A 23,062-nucleotide genomic window follows, 5' to 3' on the forward strand; every position below is an offset into this window, starting at 1 on the left:
TTAGTTGGGGGGAAAAACAACCAAAAAATCAAAACAATGTCAGGATATCCAATCCCATCAGTCAAGAGTGTATCTTTCCCAACGCTCTTTCATGTGGCGCCAGAGAGATACACGTCTGCCCCACCAAACAGACACGCTAGCACAACAGATAACACTGACCAGAGGACAATGAATTTGGGCCGATCCATTTCATTTAAGCACAGGGTGCTTGGAGAGGTTAATCCTACACTACTGGCATTGCTCTTGAGTTTCCACCTCCCCTGTCTGTATTCTGGTTCTACTTCAGTTAGCTCACTCTCTCTCTCACTCTCTCTCTCTCTCTCTCTCTCTCTCTCTCTTTCTCTCTCTCAAAGCTTTGTCTGAGGGACTGCCACAGCTAACCACAAAAAATAATTTGTTGCAGTCTTAATGGTTTGTGTATATCACTTTATCACACAGCATCTATTGTGTTAGTATGTGCAGTTTGGCAGGCCTGCATTGTGTTCTTAGCAGCTACCACAGGATCCTGCTTCATCCTGCATCAGATCTCATTAAAGATTGAAGTGAAGATTAAACTGCATCCTCTTTTGCACACTGCAGCACTGGGCAGGAGGCATCCACTTCCCTTGTATTACTCATAAATAAGATTGAACAGACAGTTCCTCCAGTGGCAAAAATAATAGTTATTTGACACACCAGGGTTTATTTCATCAGACAATCTGACAAATGCTCTGGACACCATAATCAGGACTTTACTGTAGCAGCCCAGGAACACAGTAGGTTTTGCAGAAAGACATAGAATGAATCACAGTTGGATTTAAGCTTGTGGTGAGAATTATATCAAGAATGCATTTGAAAGCTTCTCAAGAGGTATCATGCATACTACACCACCTCTCTAAATTATACTGATCTGGACCTAGTCAAGATTTTTTGCTGTCTGCTACCTTATGTTTTCATGAATTATGCTTTTTCTCAGTCAATACTACTTAAAGTATTAAATATCCAGTCTTACTGATTAGTAAGTTATGTGACTTTACTGTGTAACACAGACTTATGTCGGTTTGTCAGACAGTGTTCCTCTGAATGGAGCTGAAGCCATGTTTCTTGTGTGCCTCTATGTAGCAGAAGAGATAAGCCAATTAAACACTTTGGAGGGTAGAAACCGTAGTCTAGCTTTATAAATGATAAATGCTGCAAGAGCTAGCATTGGTCCTTTCCTGGTGTCTCCTCAGTAATTAGAAGTTCCATTAATGATCACAAAGTCCCTCTTCTTTGAAGTGGTGCCTTAATCCAGACAGTGTCACATTCTTTCAGTGTATTCATGGGGAAAGCTCAAAGACACTAATCTGATGCCAAATCTGAATTTACGGTTATTATGCTGTAAGAGGGATGCCTCCGTCTTGGCATTTAATTAAAAAGATTGAAAGAATTTGGCTCTGCTTTCAATAATCTTGTCAGCTTTCGTTAATATTTTGTGGTTTCTGTTTGTGCCCAAATTCTTCATGTACAATGTGAAATCCATGCTCAGTAATTACATCTTTGGTTTAATCATTGGCTTAATTTTTTTCAGATTTTTAACTAGCGACAACTGTGATACTGTGGGGCAAATCGAAAGCCAATGATGTACACCAGTTTGGTCAGACTTAGTGTACCTGTGCAGCTGCAGATTCCATTTAGGTCATTCATCCCTCTCACCCTCCCCAACTGAATTGAATTTTAATCATGTATACTTTTAGCCATCTGTGGCTTCAGTTCTCTCTCTTCTTCACAATGTACTTACATTTACTATTTAGAGACACATAAACAGGAGGCCTTTTGTTCACTGACTGGACTGCCTCATGGTTGAGGTGACCTTGGAAAACAGATAGATCTCTGCCTCTCATAGAGGTCACAGCAACATATCCATCCCTCACATTTCTAAAAAAGATTTTTTCAAACAAATGTTTCACAATTAGATTGTATTTGTCTAACATGTGGCTGACTGACCTGTGAGATCTTTCAAGCAATTTATCATGTTTGTCTCTTGCCCTATGAGCTGGTAAACATATAAAAGGCAGACAGAGGAGTGCTATGTATTTGTGTGTCGGGACTTGGGACCTGTCCCTACTCATACTCCCTGATTGGTTGGTGACAGGAAAGACTAGCTGAGGTTAATTCTGGAAAAAAGGATATATCACAGCACTGTGGCACCCAATGCATTTCAAATGATGTGTCCTTGGGATGCAAGGGTACTACTGAGTCCTTCTCTCACTAGGAACAAGCTATATAACCAGAGGTATTATTGAATGGGCCTGACAACGAAAAGGTCTTGTTGACTTGTGCAGAGTGTGTGGTTACACAGAAGGTCTGTCTGCCCTCTGACATTATTGTTGGGATGAATTTTCCAAAGCTCATTTCTGTGCAGTGATTCACCTTATTAAGACTTCCACTGCAAAAGCTTTCATGTGCTATAAGTAGTCCTAGGGCCAGCTGGTTGAGTTTGGCTTCTTTGGCCATACTGGTGGGGTACTCAGTGATAGAATAGAGCAGTGGTTACTGGCATGATTGGTCTTTAATATTATGACTGTAGCAATATTACCTCTAGTATATGCACCAAAGCAATCATACTGTTGTCTGTAAAATTAGTAATTATGTCACACTGGATAAAAACAAACAAACAAAAATATGGTGTAGTGCATTTTATTTTATGGAGTTCTTCTCAGCAAACTAGGAGAATTAATCCTCTGCCTCTGTCAGTTTTTCTCCTTCCATTTTTGGCCTCTCAATCTGAATTACAAACAAAATCCTGTACACCTCTCCTGGCTTTTATTTTATGACTTTGTATTTGATTTTATGCATAATTCTTCTACAGGCTGTCTGGTGCTGTCATTTCATCCTTTCCCACATTTCCAGATTCAGGTTTTTCCTCATTTCCAGGCACCTGCCTGCAAGAGATTTTTCTTAGTCTTGTGTGAGGGTGAGGAGGGATTTATATTTTTTTCACTGGATCTAGTATGTCTTTAGAAAATGTCCAGTTAAGGCCATTAAAACTCAATGTTAATGTTGGATTCTTCATGCTGATTTCACGTTGCATTCTGTGGCACTTTTCCATCTATTAAGCTAAATGCAAGGAAAAGGAATTATAAAGAGTAGTGAGTTAAATTAATCTTCAAGTGGTGCCTCCCCACATTTCCTTTTCCTTTAACATTAAGCTCAACAGTCAGCCTTACAGTTAGTGTTTCTGCCTCATAGAACCTTTTTTCTTCAGCATGTGTAAAAGCCACATAAATTGGCTCTCCAGAGGTGACAGTCTCTTCACAACGTAACTAGTGTGCTATCGTGATTTTAGTGTTTGATTAGTGTTTTGGAGCTGCCAAAGTGAAGCAGCTCTGTCTTCACTGCCCCACCTCCTATTGTAGGGACTCTGACACAGGAACATTAAAGCTCACAGTCTCATGTAAAACTGGCCTGAATTGGCTACAAGTACCAAAGGGTTTGCGTCATTACCCATATCCTCTCTAATGGTAGATGTAAACTGTCGAGTTAGTGCTATTTTAGAAGGACACATTGTAGTCCTGTACTGGACCTTCCTGACAAAACGGCTGTCTATTTGTGCTGGCACCCTCACTTAAACTTTCCCGGTGGGAAAGCCAGTGGCTCTCACAGGGGGTTTTCATAAACGAGCAGGAAATCCTAAAGCCACACTAACACTCGTCCATTTATTTTCCACACAATTGTTAACACACATCCTTTTCAGCAGTACATCAGTGGGAGAAACTCTTGTGTAAATCTTGACTTTAGCACATAACCCAACATTAAGATGGCTACAATTTGTGTGTGTGTGTGGGGTTCAGCGATGAAATAAAGAGCTTGGAGGCAAGCCAATTGACGGTTGCAATTAAGCAACACTGCAAAGTTCAGCAGGAGGACAGCAATATCATTTAGAGAGATATAACCATTGTCAGTCTATTCTCCTAGTTAAGCATCCCCAAGATAACTATTTCAGTCTAGCAGCCTGCAACACATCTGTCAATTATTTAGTTTGGTGTGGTTGATTATGTGTCCCATTCTCATGTGTGTATGTAAGAGGAAACGGTTACAAAATGCTGAAGTGAAATGCATTATTTGTATAAACAAGCTGAGGTAGGCTTACCTACTTTATCCAGTGGAAATGATGTGTAATTAGCCATGTCCTGGTCACACCTAGTTTTTCAAACATAGATAGCTGAGGAGTCTGGTGAATATGTACAAAGGATGATTTTAGTTGTTCAGGCAAATGTGAATAAAAGACTTCACATTATTCTTTGGCTAATATCCTCTGATGAGTTAGAGAGGTTCTATTAAGCCAGACTGTGTCCGCTGTTTAAATCTCATTAAAAGGTAGTCAAAAGATGACTTCAGACTGGATAATGAGACAAAGAGAGGTTCTAATACAGAATGAGAGTCAGCCAGACAGCATGTTTTCAGATCAGTGAGATGTACTGTAAACGTGATTTGAGAAGACCGGTGAATTGAATCAATGCAGTCAACATAAACTGAATGAGTCTTAAAATGATACATCAAGAACCACAGTGGGAAAATCCTGAAAGATAGAATATTTAACTCTTTTACACTCTTCATCTTGCCAGTTCAATGTTTTATTCAAGCCCAGATTTATTTGGTGACAATGCCAAAAGGAAAACACTCTGCATGTCTGATTGTATAATTCTCATGGTGTCAGTGCTGTGCTTTACTATTTCATAGGGTGTGTGTGTATTTTTTTCAAATCTCCTCGAATAAGCAGTTTAAGCAGGTTGTCTCTTTGTTTCGCTGTAACAAAAGGCCACAGATACCAGTAAGCAGGAATTTATCCGTTGGGATTCTGTGTGGATGTGTTTGTGGGGAAAAAAACAGATGCTGTTTGAAGACGCACTGAAGTGAACATTGTGTGATCCATATGCGATTCAAAAGAAACAAGCTCAAAACAATAGTACGCTATTATTGTTCCAGACCATGACATCTCTGTACCCAAGCTAATTCCACTGATGTTCAAAAGGCAGGAACTGAGAGGTAATTATGTGTGTGAAATAGATATTTTGCTTTTAGTGTCCTAGTATCAGTAAGATGCAATATCTTACAGATTTCATGTAACAGAGAGACACAATATTCAATCCAGTCTCTTCTTTTTTGATCTTTAATGATTATAGGGCAAGAAAGAAATAACCCCAACAGCTTCAATCTTCATTTAAAAACATGTTTGTAGAGCTACACTTTTTTGCAGTTTTGTTGCCTGTTAATGTGGCCAGTGATTTGGGACAACTGTGATTTAGAGATGACACAATGGAAGACACTGTCTTTGAGGTGCAAAATGGTTTTATTTCCATCACAAAGTAAAGGAAATAAATAACTGTCTCAAAGTAAATACCTCCCATTATGATCAAACCATTACCACTGTCACTGTTAATGCTAATACAGGTATGATTATTTATGAGATCATCTCTCATCCAAGAGGGACTGGCCTGTCTTGGTAAGAGCTTTCATCATGTACTTCAGTAGACAGGACTGACGTGTCTTCATTTAGACTCTGTTACACATGATTTAGGAGCAGTTTCTACAAGTGCTGTGTTTTTAGGCTAAAGGAATGTCTGATATTTTTGCAGTAAAACCTCAATATATGCAGCCACCCATCATTTTATAATGTAGTCAGTTTCTCTGTTACATACTGTAGGTTGTTGTTTATCGTTGTACATTAGTAAGTCATTGGAGCTCCCCAAACTGCATGCATTAAGTACAATACAACTTGTTTTACTAAGCAGAGAAGGAGATGCCTTTGTGGAAATATTTTTTCACCATGGTAACATGTTTAATTTGGTGTATCTCTTCTGGACTTATGATTGAGTTGCTCCAGCCTGATTGCCGTTGCCGCTCCAGGGAGATGAGTCTCTGTGACATAAATGCAGTACTTCTGGAGCCAGGGCTTACTTCACACATCACCTCAACACTTACACCACTGTGATCAAATAGACGCTGGTGGGAATGGATTCTCTTAAGTGCCGGTTAAGTGCATTTTACTAAGGAAGTAAGAGAAGTTAAAATACAGTTAGTGTTAAAAAAGACATTGCACTCTTCCTTAATGCAATGTTCTGCACTTAAGCTATATGGACTCTAATTCTGAGTGTGTATACCTTGGTCTGGCTATCAAGGGCAAGACCCTCATTTCCAGACTTCTATTTTCTGCGAAGAGAAAGCAGTGATATGTAAAAAGGAAGTCGATTCAGAAACCACACTTCAGTTGCTGAGGATCTCCAATTTAATGCTGTCCTGGCTCTTCCGTCTGGAGAAATCCCAGCCATGTTATTTTGGATATAGTGTGGGGAACTGTCTGGCTGCCTAGTGGGTACCTAGCTGGGGGTAGTGGACTGTGAAGGCCCTGAGGAGCCATGCAAGTCTTTACCATACCAACAGGCCTGATCATCAGTAAGGAAGAGGCTACATTAACGCAAGGCTGATAAATCCAGAAATGAGACTGGATAAATCCATAATATGCAGCTGCTGGCCCAAATCCTGCCCCTGCTCTGCAGTGACACTGGGCCCTGTGAAGTTTAGAGATAACCTATTTCATCTCAACCAGAAAATGATGGTGCCTCTTCAAAGTTGGCACACATGCACAGAGTTGGAGAATATCAGAATATCTTGCTGTTATATGACATTGTGCAACAAAGTGAACAAAGCATGACTTGATTTGGTAATGGATTTTTCTCAGTATGCATTAGTCATTAACAGTTATGTGCTGGAAATGTCTCATGTGTCTTAAGTGTTCTGAAGGATTGCCTAAGGCCTGTGAGCAATGAACTGCACTGAGATGTCAAGACTTACGTTGAAATATGTGAAAATATTCTACTGTAAACATAAACACGTGTCATTAACTGGTTTAATTTGTGTACTTAAATCTGAGTATTAGTGTGGATATTTGTGGCACTTGCTATCTCCGGCAGACATTATTTCATATTATCATTTAAGTTGTCAGGCATTTCTTTGCAGGGCTCTCAACACCCTGTCTTTATTAATAACATGTGGAACTCAGTTCCACATTTCCAGATTCTCTAAACTCAGCTTTAGTCCTAGTGTCTCAGTGTGGTTGAAATATAATAGAGCAAATAAATAATTGAATGTGTTGTTTTTCTGAGATTGTGTTTGTGGTTTTCTCACAAACCGCAGATATTTTTCTGTTGTTGTGACAACCACAGCGTGTTTGTGATTAAAATAGTGGGAATGGATCGAAACAACTTCATTAATGAACCCTGCTCTCTCCACTGTGCCCCAGCATCCTGCCTTCAGAGCCCTTGCATTGAGTCTTTGTCCTTCTTGTTCTTAGATGGTGTCTTTAGTGTTGAAAACAATTATTAAGTAACACTTCAGTTGTTAGAAAGTTGTTTTCTGTGTCTAACTTTGGTGGCATTGACTTTCCCTTGGTGTCAACTTCAGAAGAAATACAAACTTGTGCTTTGCGGAGCCCACCCACAGCTTTATTTTCTTGTAATTTCTCCAAGCTTCCTTCTCAGGTTTGGGGGTTGAGCAGATGCAGGTAGATGTATATTTATGAGGGGGATGTGTATTTCAGGGAGAAGCAGTGTTGTGAAAGGTGACCTTGTTAGATAAAAGGAGGGCTTGGAAGCCAAATGATGAAAGAGAATGGGATCATCCTGGGCTCATTAATGTGGATTTGAAGGTCAGGTAATTATAACAATAGACGTGTGGGCTGGCTTTGGCATCTGGTATTGTTGCTTTGTTATGAAGGTGACAAGCCTGCGGAGGAAAGGGATTAATCACTGTGACACCAGCCTGTTGTCACATTGATACATTCAGACATCATAACACTACTGCTATAGTTCTTGAAAGAAGCTGCAAAAACAACATAATTCTAAGCATCAACAGCATATGACAAGTACTGTTAGAAATATGAATATGTTTAAGAGGCCACCTACAGTCTTCTGATATTGTAATAAGTTAAATCAAACCAAAATAGAATTCACATTACTCTTACTGCATTGATTTTAATCATTTAAGCCTTGGTTTTTTAGACATAAAACAAGTATATGGCAAAGCATAGTGACAGTGTCACAAGTCAAACGCTGTTTCACATACCAACAAATCCACACAGCTGAGGCTGGTATGGTAACACACAAGCCATGGTATTCTGCAGTGAAAATAACAAGAAATTTCACAGTCATCAACTGCACCTTGGAGTGAGATGAGCTTTTAATAGGTTGAACTTAAAATACTACAGAGCAGCTGAAAGTTCAACCCATCATGCAACTTAATGGATATTTTGTTTGTGCTTGACGCTGACAGAGTATCAATACACATGAGAAATGAGACCTGCGTTATATTTCCCACACCAAATCAATTTAACATAACGATCTAATGAATGGGAAAAAAGGTTTGCAGCACTGTCCCCTTAAAGGTTTTGAAAGCAGAAAAACACTGTAAATGACTGTAAGCTGGGGTGGAAGATGGGGGATATAAGGCTTGCAGTATACTCTAAATTAAATTAAATGTGGTATGTTCTGCTGGCGAACATAGTGCAACTCCATTTAAGAGTTTTCTAAAATAGAGAAGAAGAAACAGAAACAACTTGCAAGTTTATGAAAACAAGTACTTAAAATAGATTAAAACAGTAGAATTCACATTATGTGAACACTCACATTTTCTTACGCATACAGATTAAACTACCAGACTATGTGACAACCAAAATATTAGAACCTGTCAAGATGGTAATAGGTAGTAGTAGGAGGCTCTGAAATTCTAGCTGCTCAACCTTCATACACTAGATATTAAAGCAAAATATAGTGTTTCTTTTTGGTTGCAAACCCACAATTTTTCCATTGCTGAAATGCCAAATTCCATTTGTTTGCTGTAAACTTTAAGATTTATACTTTCACACTTCTCTTGATTTACAAGCTCCATATAATTATTCCACAGTCATTTTGTCCCTTGTTCCTTGTAGTCCCCTTACCACTGACATTGGAAAATTAAGTCATGTCAGTGGAATGTGATAAATATTTCATTTAATACTTGGTGTCAATATGGAGAAAATGCTTTGATAGTTATTGTGTGGAACACAATCTTGCTTACTTGTTTCAGCCACAGTTGCATCATTTTGACACCCCTGCATTTTATCCCACATGAAACACGAGTCAGGCTTTAGGCTTTTTTTGTGTGAATTTGCTGCTGGGATCGCACCAACTCTACCACAAGTTTGTCTGGCTCAGTCAGGCTCCTCAGGGACCACTACAAGCTATAAAGAACAAAAATGCCAACCAGTATTATCAGGCAAGGCAGCATGTGTGGTGTAGCATGCATTTTTAATGTGCCACAAATAAGAAATACCACTGTTGCCTCTCTTCTCTCATCCCACAACTGGTGGCTCTTTAAGTTTTATTTGTATTTGTGTGAATTTCGGCAGCTACTAAAAGAAAAAGGAGCCCCCATCGTGAAAGGTTAGAATTGCCTCGATTTAACACAGAGTTCCACAGACATGAGATCGGTTGCTCTAGATATCAAACCCTAGCCTGAATATTTCCAGTTGTGTTGAGTTGTGTAAGTGTGCATGTGCACACTTATGCATGTGATGCTGTGTCTGTGTGTGCACAGGCAGTAGCAATGCTTGTTAGTGGCGCTGGTGAAGTGGAAAAGTGCCTGTGTGTGGAGCAGCACATTATTCCACTCAAAAAGAATTTGCCAAAGTCTTTCACTCCACTGACTCTTTGAACATCGACATTCAGAGCTGACATGTTAGACATCAGAACACTGTGAAGAGGAACATCTAATGACCATCTAAGTGTCAACCAAGTCTACAAATGATCGTCTTTTTGTTTCTCTGAACAGGCCTTCTATTTGCAGTTCATTGTGTAGTAGATGCTAATTTGCGCCTGTCAAATTAGCTGTGAATGTGAGTTCTAATTAAAGCAGAATAATAAAAGAAAAAAAGGTATGACTTGCAAACAAAGAGCAGCTCTGTTGACCTACTTTGTGCTTTTACTTGGGACAGTTTTGTGAAATCAGAATTTTGTCTTTATGGACAGGTACGATGCTTCAAAAGCAGCAGTGAGTGATACTGAAATCTGCTGATATAAAGCACCATACAGTTGCTATACAACACAGCAAAGATCATCCACATCACAGTAAAATTCACTCAGATATATTTACTGAAAATCCTGCTAAAATACCTGTAAGATTTACAGACACAGATAGGCTGGTAGCATTATATTGCAGTGGCAGCCCTGGTTGATTTGAAAAATTGCAACAAGATTTTTTTTTGACTCAGCAACCTATCTATTTGCAACAGAGCAGGCAACCTGAACCATAAAACTTTTTTATTAGTTTCTGTACCCCACCTTTTATCCTGGAGTCACAGCAGAGTACACTATTAACCTCTGAGCTTATTGAGAAGCATGTGAGAGGCTGCTAAGGATAAGGTGGGTGTGTATTGGAAGGAGCGCATTTAAAGGGTTCATTGAAGGCGGCAGGGACCAGAAGGTAGACAGTGGATCTGTTTACTGCCTTGAGGTTTTGTGGTTATGCACTAGCACTTCCCATTTAACTGCATGATCTAGGACTCTGCTGACGACACATAACACGCAACCCAGATCCATGCCTCGCTGCCTCCTGTACACACAGGGCTTACACACTGAAGTGCACACAAGCCACTTTTATGAATGCTCTGCAAATGTATGGTCACACTGAGACAAGAAGGTGGTTTCAGCATTCCTTTTCACTGTGTTTGTGTCTGTGCCGGCTTCTTGACGCAGTGCCATGATTCATAAACTGTGCCTGTCACACTCTCTGGCTAGTGCTCTGTTATCAATATTTTCTAACTGACAATATACAGCAGTAGCCTCACTGCATTTCCATTGGCTGAGGGATATAGGAGGTTGCTGTGAGGGTTAAGAGTTCAAAGGGCAGACAGGAAGTGGGTGTTCCCACAGTGACAGTTCAGACATGTGTTTGATGCGCCACCCTAATGCTGTGGACCAGCAGTTCCTAATGACCTGCCATCTCCAGGGCGTCTGGGGAGCCCCTCCACTGAGATTTATGGCCCATGTTGTGGTTACTACTGGGACGACTCTCAACAGCACTCCTGACAAACTCTAAGTCATGCCCTACTCCTTTGGCTTTGCTCTTTCTTCTCATTAACTGGGTCATTGCAAACCTTCAAGGCTTATCTTTACTACTACAAGAAATATTCAGGTTCTAAGAAATATTAAAGCTCAAAAATCACTGCAGTATTTTGGATCCTTGTAGTTGTTTTATAAGTGGAGATGTGGTGTGTTCTGTCCTTGAAGAAAATTTGATTCATGAAATTCTTTAGGGGTCACACACTGGCGGACATTAGAAAGAAGTTAGCAAAGTCAAAAACCCATTAAACGTGCATTCAAAGAGACAACTCCACATGTAGGCGCTGTAGAAGAAACAGATAATGGTCTTCTGATAATACTAATTGTTGGCTCTCCCACTGTTTCCCTAAAGGCAGAAATGTGTTGATCCACCACAAGATAGCCAGACTGAGCCCAGGGCAGGCATGAACAGCAAGGAGAGCTAGTTTATAATTAATACACACACTATAAAATATACATCATTGGGTGGATGTGGCCAAATATGGATTTCTGTTTTGATTTTCACTCAGGATAATTGAAGCACTTTTCAGGCAAGTCATACTGAATAAGCTCACAACCTTTGGTACCAAGAATGTAGTGCTTCTGCTATAGGTTAGTACCTCTCACAGCTGTTTCTTATTTGTCTCATGCTTGAAGACAGATTGTTAAAATAAGTCCCCAACCATTTTTGGATTTTAATATCTCCCTTGATATGTATCACTGTGGGCTGATGTTATGAATATTTTGTGCGCAAAAGCGGCACAGTGTGCTTAAAGATAAACTGCCAAAACATATGTCATGACATTCTGATCATTAAAGCAGAAGATGCAGGGAGAGCTGAAATGAAAAGGCATAAAGCAGCATTTTTCCCCCTCCCTACTTCCATATTTATCAAACCCACCGCAGAGATGAGATAGCTGTCGAACGCTCTTCATCTCCCAGCGGGCAATTGCCGTGATCACACCAAGTCACATGTGGTTAGAAAGCATCTAACATCTCAACCTCCAGACTACCCCGTTCACTACTACACTACCCCACCTTACACACATACACACACAGGAGAGTTGTGTCAGACTGATTAGCAACCACATCTCCAATCCCTGATTAGGTGTAGAGTAAATGAAGCGCCCCCCTCAGGTATGCATTTCCATAATGTCAGGTAATTAAACCCCAGTGTTTTAATAGCTCAGGAATAGGAAGACTCCCCAGGAGACTAGACAATGATGATAGACTTTTCTGAAAACTAGCATACTATTAGCTTGCTTTGAACTGGCTCTGAAACTACTACTTTCATTGTACTGATAATAGATGACAACAAGCTTAACACATCTACATCATACTAAAACTGCTGCTTGGCATGTCTTACACTGCATGTTTCTATGCATTTGCCTTCAAATGAAAGGTTTCTGTGGTAATAAAGCCTCAAAATCTTCACCACATTGGTCCATGGTTTTAAAAATGTGAACAGAAAAATTTCCAAAATGCTTTCCAAAGGCTGTTCTGGACATGATGCACATTTGAGTTGTGTGCTTGCTGTTGATAGCTGACAGATTCCAGAGCTAAACAAAAGCAGGGAGAGCATCATCATCTTTTTCATCACAGAAAAACCTGGAGAGGTGCTATTGTAAACATGACAGTGGATTGTCAGTACACCCCTGTTTGAGTTGTTGTTTTTTGTGTGTGTATGTTATGCTCATCCTGTATGTGCACACACATACACACACATACATAACAAAAGCCCTTTGATGAAACAGATTCTGCAGTGGGAGAGCTTTCTTTGTCCCTGTGCCCACTCAAATGTGTGGTGCTCAAATGAGAACAATGCAAAGCCATAATGGTGCCACAGAAAGGTGTGGAAACTGAGTGAACTCCAGAAGGTCCCCTTCTACACATAATCAGGCAAAAAATAATAATAGCCACGGGACTGTGCTGTGATTGGAGAGCCCTCCTTGATACCACATGTCCACTATCTGTTGCTTGTGCACCAAAATGGTTTTGAGAAATAATAAGCTTTTAATGGGGCAGTGTTCACTGCTAATGATAGCCAATGCTATTGCTGTAACTGAAGATCATTAAAAGTGTGTTGCAGTGTATGATTCTTCCAGTGCCCTCTGTATGAACTTCACTTCAAACACATAGGCTACCTACTTTCAGTAGTAACCAAATTAACAGATGTACTTTAAATCCTCTCTAATCTTTCTCCTCTTATGTGCAGTGGATGTCTCTAACTGACAGATAGAGCAAAATGAAAATAGTTCCATTTTTAATGATGCACTCCACTTAGCAGTGTGATGTTACCTTCTGTTGAACTGATAAACTGTGGTTAATGTTGGAGCACATGAACTGTACAGTTGAGTGTTTGTGAACTAAACTGTCTTAAAGCTGACAGGAGAATAACAACGAACAAGGCTTTACTCTGAGGGTGTTCTACGTATCTATGTCACATGTGAGAACTAAGTCTCACTCTGTACGATTGCAAGCCTTGTGCTGAAGAGCTCCTCTCAGCTCATGTCCATCAGTTTGTCTGATATGTCTCTCTAAGAAACAACCATACCCCACAAAGCTTGGGTGAAATCTGTATTTCCCTGCTGTACAGCAGTAGATACAACTGTCTCAAACTACAGGCCACTGTTAATTGTTTTTAATGAACCACATGTTTTATTGAGCATAACCTTTGTCATATTGCCAAAGAAGAAATTTGCCAAGGAGAGTATATTTAAATTAGCTGCTGACTGAATCGCACGTTTGATGCCAACTTGTTAATTTAATATTGAAAGAAAAACATCACCACACACAATGATCATTTCTGTCTATTGGAGATGTGATAAGCAAACTATTGGATGATATTCTTGTTACTTGTTATCATTGGATGACTGTGGTGTTGTTGGAAGCTACTATCAAAATGCTAAATCATGTACTGCTAGACACAGATATTCAAATGCGTGATTACACATTTAGCTGAGAAAGTGATATAAAAATTTGTAACATAACTGCATAATCATTTGAGCCAATTTCAGGCTCTTCTTGGCACTTTATACCAACACTATCCTCATCTCTTCCCCATATAATCCCCCTCGCAGCTACTGCTGTGATCACAAAAATAAAACAAAGCAAGACAATAAAAGAAACTTCTCTAGTTTTCTTTTTAGTGCTGTGAAAACATACTGAATGTGTTCATGAATCACTGTGTTCTCTTCTCAATCTCAGTGACTTTTTGTCAGTAGTAGCTCTATTCACTAGGTGATATATATGACACACCTTATAAATTATGACTTCGGGTTTAGATAGTCAAAAATGTGTTTATGAAAAAATCAGACTTATGCAGTTTAAGAATCCAAACTAAAAATGGCTGACTCAACTGAATTATCCATATTTGCTTACTCTTTGAAGTTTACTGACTTATTTTTTCCTCTTTTCAGCAAACTCCAGTCTTCTGGGAGGAGGGGGAGGTGAGTGAGCGACTTTGTTTTTCATTATATCATCTCATTGTTTGTTCCTCTGATATTAAAGCAATTAAAGTTGCACTCATCAGATCTGGCATATGGCACATCTGTAGTCTTCTGTGGGTTCATGGCAGACCTTAGTGTCTATTTAGTTTCAAGTGTCTGTGTTAAATGTGGCTGAACGTAAGGCCAAAACATTGGAGCGTGGTGCAGAGCAACCTTGCACTGTGCCACACTCAGAGATGGTCATTACTTTAGTGGCCTGCCGAAAAACATTATCATCAAAGCAGCGGAGGAAATCTGAGGCAGCCAACCATGGTGTGGGAATAATGGGTAGGGAACTCCAGTAGAATGGTACTGCCCAATCCCACTGTTCTTTTCTGAATTTGACTTTTACAGTGACATGATTGAAATAATCGTTCTTCACTATGGTAAGATGAGTTGGGGTAAAACGCACCCAGTTAGATGTGGAATGTTAATTTCTAGTCTAATGGAGAATTTTTGATGATATGTGGGAATGGTATGACAATGAAATAAGGTCACTGCTTTAGCCTTATCTGTTTATCCATCTGTGCTGGCTGTCACTTTGAATGCGTCACTGTCTCCTGACAGCTTCAGCTGTACAGACCGATTCATCTGTCGAATACATCTAATACATCTTATCAAATATAAAACATACACAAAACAACACACTGTCCTTCCATACAGTAGTTTTGGAAAGTGGCTTTTACCTAAAACAGTATGTCAGGAAATAATATTTCACTTTGCTGCTGCTCTTTTTTCTGTACTTATTTATTTATTTATTTATTAGGATGTGACCACCTGGCATGAAATATAACTAATCAGAGGCGAGGGATGGGCAGAGAGCAACATCAAAGCCACAGCGTAGTTAACCGCTCAGTGCGCATAGAGTCCATTAGAGTGTACACAGAGCTGTTGAACACCTAATCATGCAGCCTGGAGTGGCCCTCATCTTGTCTGATACATGGTTAAGACTGCAAACTTTCCAGCCATTGTTGCATAGCGGTGCAGCATCCCAGTCTGAATCAATGACAAGGAGAGGCCCTCAGCGCGCTACCATCTAAAGAACTTCTGTGATTGAGGTCAGAGGTCACGAACATGCATCTCCATAACCAAGCCAGGCCCTGTAAAGTGGGGTACACTGTCCTTCTGATTGGTGTCTATCTCTGCTGCAGTCAACTCTCAGTATTGATTTGCCACGTACAGAGAAATACAAGAAGCAATTTTCTTTGCTATTATGTTTTCATTATTGTTATTTTGTGGCAAATCACCTTTTTATAGTTCTCTGAATCTTTGAACACGCAGCCTTGATGATTGATCCAGGTTCTTCTTCAACTGATAATAGATGTCAGGGAATTACAGACTGCTCCGTTCCAACACAGCCACAACAAAAATGTAGTTGAATTTGCAGCTGGCAACACTGGAACATGAGATCTTATGCGTCAATTAATGTCATACTTTGCAAGAAAACATTTCAGTTGATTGTGACCTGCAGCTGTGCTTATTAACTCCAGAGGAATTCTAATTGTAGCAAGTGCCATTTTTTTGAGAGCAGAGCCTCCTTTCATTCTTAATTGACTTCCAGCGATGCTATTCCTGCCAAGTTACTGGCACAAGATACAAGGTCAATTAACTTTAAAATGTTTAGACTCTCATTTTCTCGTGTTAATAATGACCACAACAAATCTCTGTTATTTTATTATTTCTTGTGTGTATTCTTGTGCAGCTTGTTTTTCTTATTTTGGCCACGCTTAAAAATGAGGAGATGATTATAATCGGGGAGAGATAACTTATCTATCAGAGTGCTGAATTTTTTTTCTCTAAAACAAAGCTCTACACCGTTTGTCTTTTATCTGCATGGGGCCAAGAAGGGTTTTATCTTCGTGTCTTTATCACTCGAAGGTTGCTGCTAAACCTGCGAAACTGTTCTCTCTCTTCTCACCCTGGCCCTCCCTCTACCTCTATCTATGGTTTGGCATGTGAAGACCTCCTGCCTTGGTGGCGGCGAGGATCGATGTGAAGAGGAGATGTGTTCTCATACAGGGCCCTCCTTATCTCCCAGCTGTCTTCTCAGGCCTCTGCAGAGGGGCAGCTTCACAACAGGATGATCCATCATGCTGGCCTCACACACCTGAGCCATGTTTAGTTTTCGCAGCTCTGGAGGTGGGCCTCCCGCCAGTCTGTGAAAACTGGACAAAGTCTTTGTGTATGGAAAGTTAGTCTACCACCCACACACTTTTGGAAGTTCTCCTGACTTTACATGGCTTTTAGGACTTTTTGTTACTCCACTATATGTGTGGGTATATTTTGTGAGAAAAGTTTCACCTTTCCGTATACATTAATTCAAGTGTGATATATGTGGTCATAGTAGAGAAGTAATCTTTTGTTGGCTTTCAGCCACAGTAGCGTGAATACGGTGGAAATAAGTGAGAATTTAAAGCCCTGGGTGAGATTTGTCCTGTACCCCAAAAAAACCACATGATCATATTCCTAGTGTTAGTTATGGAGACAAAAGAAACCCTAGAAAAGATTGTTATGCCCTGATGCTCTATTAAATCCTTAGAAATCACTGATAGGAATTCTCTCTGGGTTGTATGTCTCAAGTATTATGTACACAATGGGGTTAACGAAAATAGCATTGTTATCTATGTTAGACATGTTGGTCTCACTGGGATTCCATACATACATAGAGGGAAATAACAATGATCTCTGATAATAGCACGCTAAATGAGGCCTCTGTGAATAGAGGGTAATTAAGAATGGTACCAGGTTGCTCGTGTGATGTGTGTCACAGCATGGCTGGATGCTGGCACAGTCCCAAAAGAATAGACCAAATGTAAACATTGTGTTGTCTGTCTCTCCTTTCCCCCTATTTGTCTGTTTCTCACACACCCACTGAGACACACAAACACAAGCATACAAGCACACACCGAGCCATGTAATGATACCATGAAGCCCTGTGTAGCCAGAGAGAGGGAGCTCCACTTGCCTTTGATGTCTCCATCCAGGAGGGGAATTGGCTCATTAGCATTCTAACCAGAACCATTGCCCATTTAGCACTAGGCTTTAACTAGACCACCCATACAAATCGTTCTTCTCAGGTTGGGCCTCCTTTCTCTGCTCCAGTCAAGCAGCAGGGCACATGCACGGTTGTTTTGTACGTTCTGACTTGAGCTAATTTAGCCATGGGCTGCTAACGCTCACTGAACTCACCAGCCTTTGTCATTGCTTACATAACATAGGCTGTAGCGCTGTGTGCCCCCAGCCCTCCTCTCTCATAAGTTTCCTAAACACTGGTGTGAGTCATAGCAAGTACCAACACATTCATATATATGGGATTAATTATGCTTGCTGTGATTATGCATGGCTGTAGTGGTGCTCACATAGTACTTAATGTTCCATTACAACTTAAGATATCCTTGGATGTAGTTGAGTCACAATGACATGACTCTGCTGAGAAAATGACGTGAACACAGGCTTGTAAATTAGAAATCTAATTAACAGAAGGAGTATAATGTCCTATCTGTGACCTTTGTGTGAAATGTGAGAAGAGGTGCCTATAGTAAATTTATCTAACCACAAAACCACAACATCAGCACTGCAATTTCAGCAGACCTACACAGTAACTGTGGGACAGGCACTTCCTACAACAGAGTGCTCCACCATGCTTAACAAAAGAAAATGTATCCAGTTTTGGACATTTGGGTAATCCTTTATCAAGATTCCTAAGTGCTTCACTGTGCTTATCTCTGTCGCCATTCGTTATGCAAAGAGCTCTGTTTTCTTTTCCTGTCACCTCCAGGTGAACCATTATCCTCTGTCTGGCTCCTGCCCGAGGCTTGTTTATTGAGTAGATTGGAGGGGGTCGGGGCATGGTGCTCTGTGCAGGGGGAGGGGAGGTTGAGATATAGGACAGTGTTGGGTGACGGTTTAGGCTAGGTGGCCTTATGTCCCTGCTGCAGCCATCTCAGCTCTCTGGAAGCACCAGAGCTCCCCTATATGATTAATCACTCAAAGATGACATACTGTTCTCATAACTCATAGATTGCACACTATGCTTGACTGATGGTCCTCAGTTCACAGATGGTAGTAACAGCCATTAGCATAACTTATGACAGAGATAGTGTATTTCCCCATGGAGTAGCCTAAATAATGTAAAATGATAAATTGAATGCAAAGATTCCTCAGTCAGCACAGTTCCCTCGGGATTTATTTATCTCCTCATATTTAGCGGGCAGTTAGTGACACTCTAATCTAGGTCCACCTTGTGTGTGCTTTTTTGAGTGTGTTTGAGACAGCATCAATATAAATGTGTCTCTGTCCTCCTCTTAATAACCCTGCTACAAGGAACTGTATACAAGGTAAACTCACAGCATACATACATTTGTTTTCTCTTTTCCTGGCTTTGTATATGTGATTTTAAGTAAATATATTTACATCTCATTTCAGTAGGTTGTGTTCATGCCAGGGATTTGCAATTGGACTTTTCATGGTTGCTTTTCATTGTGCCATCCAAGTATGGGAGTGCCGTTGCTGTGGCTTGAGCCAGTAATATTCATTTAAATAATTAAAATAAAAAAATCCTTATTTGAATTGGCCTTGTTCTTGCATAAGCAGAGAAGTAATTTTGTAAATTGCACTTACTTAGTAAAATTATAAAACAACTTAATGCTACACATCAAGTGTAGTGCACTTCTAAGTGAGTTTATGCATTAACACTGCACTGTAAGCTACCATTCAAGTGTTGCCTTGCCCTTAATGTGTAACCCAGTATGGTGACTGCATAATATATAAGAAAGCATCTTTGGCAAGTAGATGTATTTATTGTTTTATCAACAAAAGTTCACTCAATGTCTTGCAGGAAATATGATAGTATGTTCTATAATATTGCTTGCATTGTTAATGGAAAGTGGTAAAAATTGACCATCAGTATACAATTATGTCATGATGACATCTCTGTGGATAGCTAAGGGGAAACATCAGTCATCATATTGAAAAATTAGTATATGGGAAGTACCCCATGCTGTCAGATCATTTCACCCAATTATTACTGAGATGACGTAATTTAGAGGGCATCCCACTGAAATTAGCAAGACAAGGTCATCTGGTGGACAGCAGTTTGCGGTACCCAAATAGTGATGGAAATTGCATTTCAGCGTGAAAGTGCTCTCTATTGCCATCTCTTTCTCCCTCCTGCCACCTCAGAGAACAGTCACCATGAACACCCCCCCCCCTCCAATCAGTAGTGATGGATGGACTAATTGATGCAGAATGAGTAGGCCATTCATTTTAGCCTACAACAGTGGGTTCCATATTTAGGATTAGCATTGCATTATAATAGAAAGGGAAGAAGAAATGGTCAGGGAGTCAGTGAAGAGGGACAGTTATAAAAAAAAGTAGAAACAAAAGGAGGGAGAGAACGATTATGAACAGTGATAACAGGACTGGTCAGTTGTGTAATTCTGAGCTTATGAGACATAAGAGAGTGCTCCAAGGGATTTATGGAGAGGTGTGTATCTGCAAGCAAGAGGGAGCGAGAGGGGCATATAGCTGCCACACGTCCTGGTATCCCTCTCTTAGCCTATGAATCATTCATCTCTGTCCCTATGTATAAATCAAGCTGCCGGCCGTCGCCTGCGGCAGTCATGTCATTAGCTAGTTGACGGCATCACTTGATCTCTAGCACTGCAGTGTGGGTGAGGGAAAGGACCTAAGTTTAAACAGCACACATATCAGCATATCAAACTGCATGGAGCCTTCTGTGTCTGGCTGTGTTGTAGCAAGCTTTGTGGGGCTAACCAGGACCACACAGAGACACTCTTACTTCTCTGACAGTTACAACAGTTACGCTTTGCTATCAAATGGATATTTTCCTGGAAACCACTCTAGAGTATATATTTGTGTAATTCAGAGCTTTTAGGAAGTGTCTGTGTAATGCACATTGTATTTTAGTTTGTTGTTGATTGTACTTGACAGCTGTATTTTCCTGCATGTGTAAAACAGTTTTTTTAACACTATAATTTAAATGAATTAGTGATAAGTGCTTTTGATTTCTGAAAACACAAGCGGACTACAAGGCTCTTATTGACTGGATAAATGTATTTTTTTCTTTTGCTCAGGCTCTAAAACATATTAAAACATGCAGCTTTTAGTCTTTTTTTTTAGTTTGTTGTGAATTTAAAAATATAAGAAACTGAGGGGGGGAAAGAGGTTGTATCTGTGATGGAGAATTGCACCAGAAATTCTCAGTATCCTACCCATCTATTTTCTGTATAATTTTCAGACCAACACAGAATCTCAATGCCTTTCGCCACCAAGGGGTCATTTGAGGTGGAGGAGTCCACTTCTCTAGAATCTCTCCCATCGCTTATTGAACCAGAGGACGGACAAAGTCTGGAGCTTTATCAGTTTGAAATGCTAGCCCTGCCAGCTGCAGCTCAAAACCTTGGGGCAATAGCCAAGCCCCGAGGCAGTTGAGGCTAGGTCTAGGCTGAGTCTCTGAGTGTTGTAACATTTTGGCTTACTGTCCTGTTACAAAGTCTTAAAAATTATCATAAAACAATTTATATAAGCAATTCCTGTTGTTTTGAAAGTTCTAGTATGTTCATTTTTCTGCTTATCAGCCATAATCGGCCATCTTAACTTCTCAGAATCATTTAGTTGGAAAAATAAATACATGTGATATTGCAGTCAGGTCCTTCCCTTCCCTCAGGGTTGCTGTTGTAAACATATTGCAGCTGCTTGTTTTCCTTTGTGTTTGACCTCTGTAGCCTCTCTCTCTGTTTTCTGCTCTCTCTCCTGCTCTCTCTGTAAGGAAATGAACGTGACCTTTGATTTTAGTCAGGGGACAAACAGAGTGATATTCTTCAATCCCACAGCACCCTTACATATATATCAACCAGTTAGTTATTCACTTGCTTTTGTACAACAAAGGACTGGCACCCCAGTTTAAGGACTGGCCACCTTATTCTGTCTCCCCTCATTGTACGTAAAGTGAGAATACCACCACAGGGCTCTAGAAGTGGGCAAGAAAGTGTCAATTTAGTTCTCTTCCACATTGCATCACACGACCCCCCTTCCACCGCCCAATCGCTCTGTGCACCAGCATTTCTGGGTCAGTTGTTGAGATTTTAGACAACTCAAAGCATTACCAACCCCAGTGTCAGAGCACATTTGTGTCCAACACTGGCTTTATTGTGGCTGTTTTGGGGGTAGATCGTGCATTTGGTCTGTCCATTTTCTTTTGCATGCAAGTATCTGTGTGTATGTGACTGCATGCCAGTGACTGTGAGTGTGAACCTGACTATGCACGAATTTGCTCGCATGAAGGCATGTCTGTGTGTCTGTCTGAATTTTAAAGTGAGTGTGTGTGTATGTGTGTGTGTGTGTGTGAGATTCTTATTCTGGGATAACGGGATGCTGAGCTGTCTTGTCAGTTGACTCAGTGGTCAGTTTTGGTCCCGCTGCCCCCAGCAATGCAGGATGGAGTGATGAGATCTGACAGACGGGGACAGTTCTTAGCAGGGCACTACCCTATCCCATAGTCTCACCAATCATGGCAAGGCTGCTACAAGGACATCACAAGAGGCTCTGAGAGCTTAGCCACATGCTCACAAATGATTCAGAGACGACTGACATGCCAATATACCAATCATAAGAAACCCTATTATTTTCAAAATGTTTACTTAGATTGCACAGTGGAGAAATTCTTGCAAAGTATATATTAGGACGACAGGACACATCCAGTAACAGACAGGTCAGACAACAAGGTAAACAGAAATTGAGAAATACACACTCCACCATTTGATGAAATCTGGATTGTATTTGGATGTACAACTTGAACAGAACACTGAAACTCTATGAAATGTGGAAGAAGTTTAACATCACTGTTTTTTGCTTTGCTTTGAAGTTTAATAGAATTCCTTAACACAGGGGGTCCCTCTGTACCATCCACTCTCAATATCTAATGGTGGTGAAGGTAATTGAGGAACCAGTGGAGATCAATGGAAGAAATTAGCAGGATGTTGCCATTAAGCAGAGCCATTAAATCAATAAACACCCACTAGGCCAGGCCAAATAACCTTGTTCTATCAGCAATTAAGTTTGGAGAAACTGGTAATTCTACTGTTTATATGAATATTGTACGCACTTTACACACACACATTATGCATTTTTTTCATTAGATGAAATGTGCAAGAGTTGTCTGCTTTGGATTCAGTTGACAGGGTCTGCTGTGCTTGTCCTGAGTCTGGGTGTGGATGCTCCATAATGTGATGGCATTGTTCTCGTTTATAGTATCAATTTGAGCATATAGTATGAGACCATGCACGATTTGTTGGAGGGAGGAAGCTACATTGACTGTTAACATCAAATGGGTGTGAAGGCGCACATTTTATTTAATTACAACAGTTACTAAATTGCAGAGTTCTGTTTTGATGGAAATGTACCATGTACCATTCTGGTATGTAAACTAAAGCTGGCTTATGAACTTTTATTGTATTGCTC

General features: G+C 40.3%; 1 protein-coding gene across 3 annotated transcripts in view; it reads left to right on the top strand.

The window, feature by feature from the left end:
- macrod2 (mono-ADP ribosylhydrolase 2) overlaps window positions 1-23,062 on the top strand; it is a 380,118-nt gene that overhangs the window by 94,568 nt on the left and 262,488 nt on the right. For all 3 annotated transcript variants that reach the window (XM_018667034.2, XM_018667033.2, XM_018667035.2), the window contains exon 4: window positions 14,513-14,542. In XM_018667034.2, coding sequence (XP_018522550.1) covers window positions 14,513-14,542 — 30 coding nt within the window. The remainder of the gene's footprint in view (window positions 1-14,512; window positions 14,543-23,062) is intronic.

Source organism: Lates calcarifer, linkage group LG16_LG22, assembly GCF_001640805.2.
Source record: "Lates calcarifer isolate ASB-BC8 linkage group LG16_LG22, TLL_Latcal_v3, whole genome shotgun sequence".
In the NCBI taxonomy this organism is placed as follows: domain Eukaryota; kingdom Metazoa; phylum Chordata; class Actinopteri; family Centropomidae; genus Lates; species Lates calcarifer.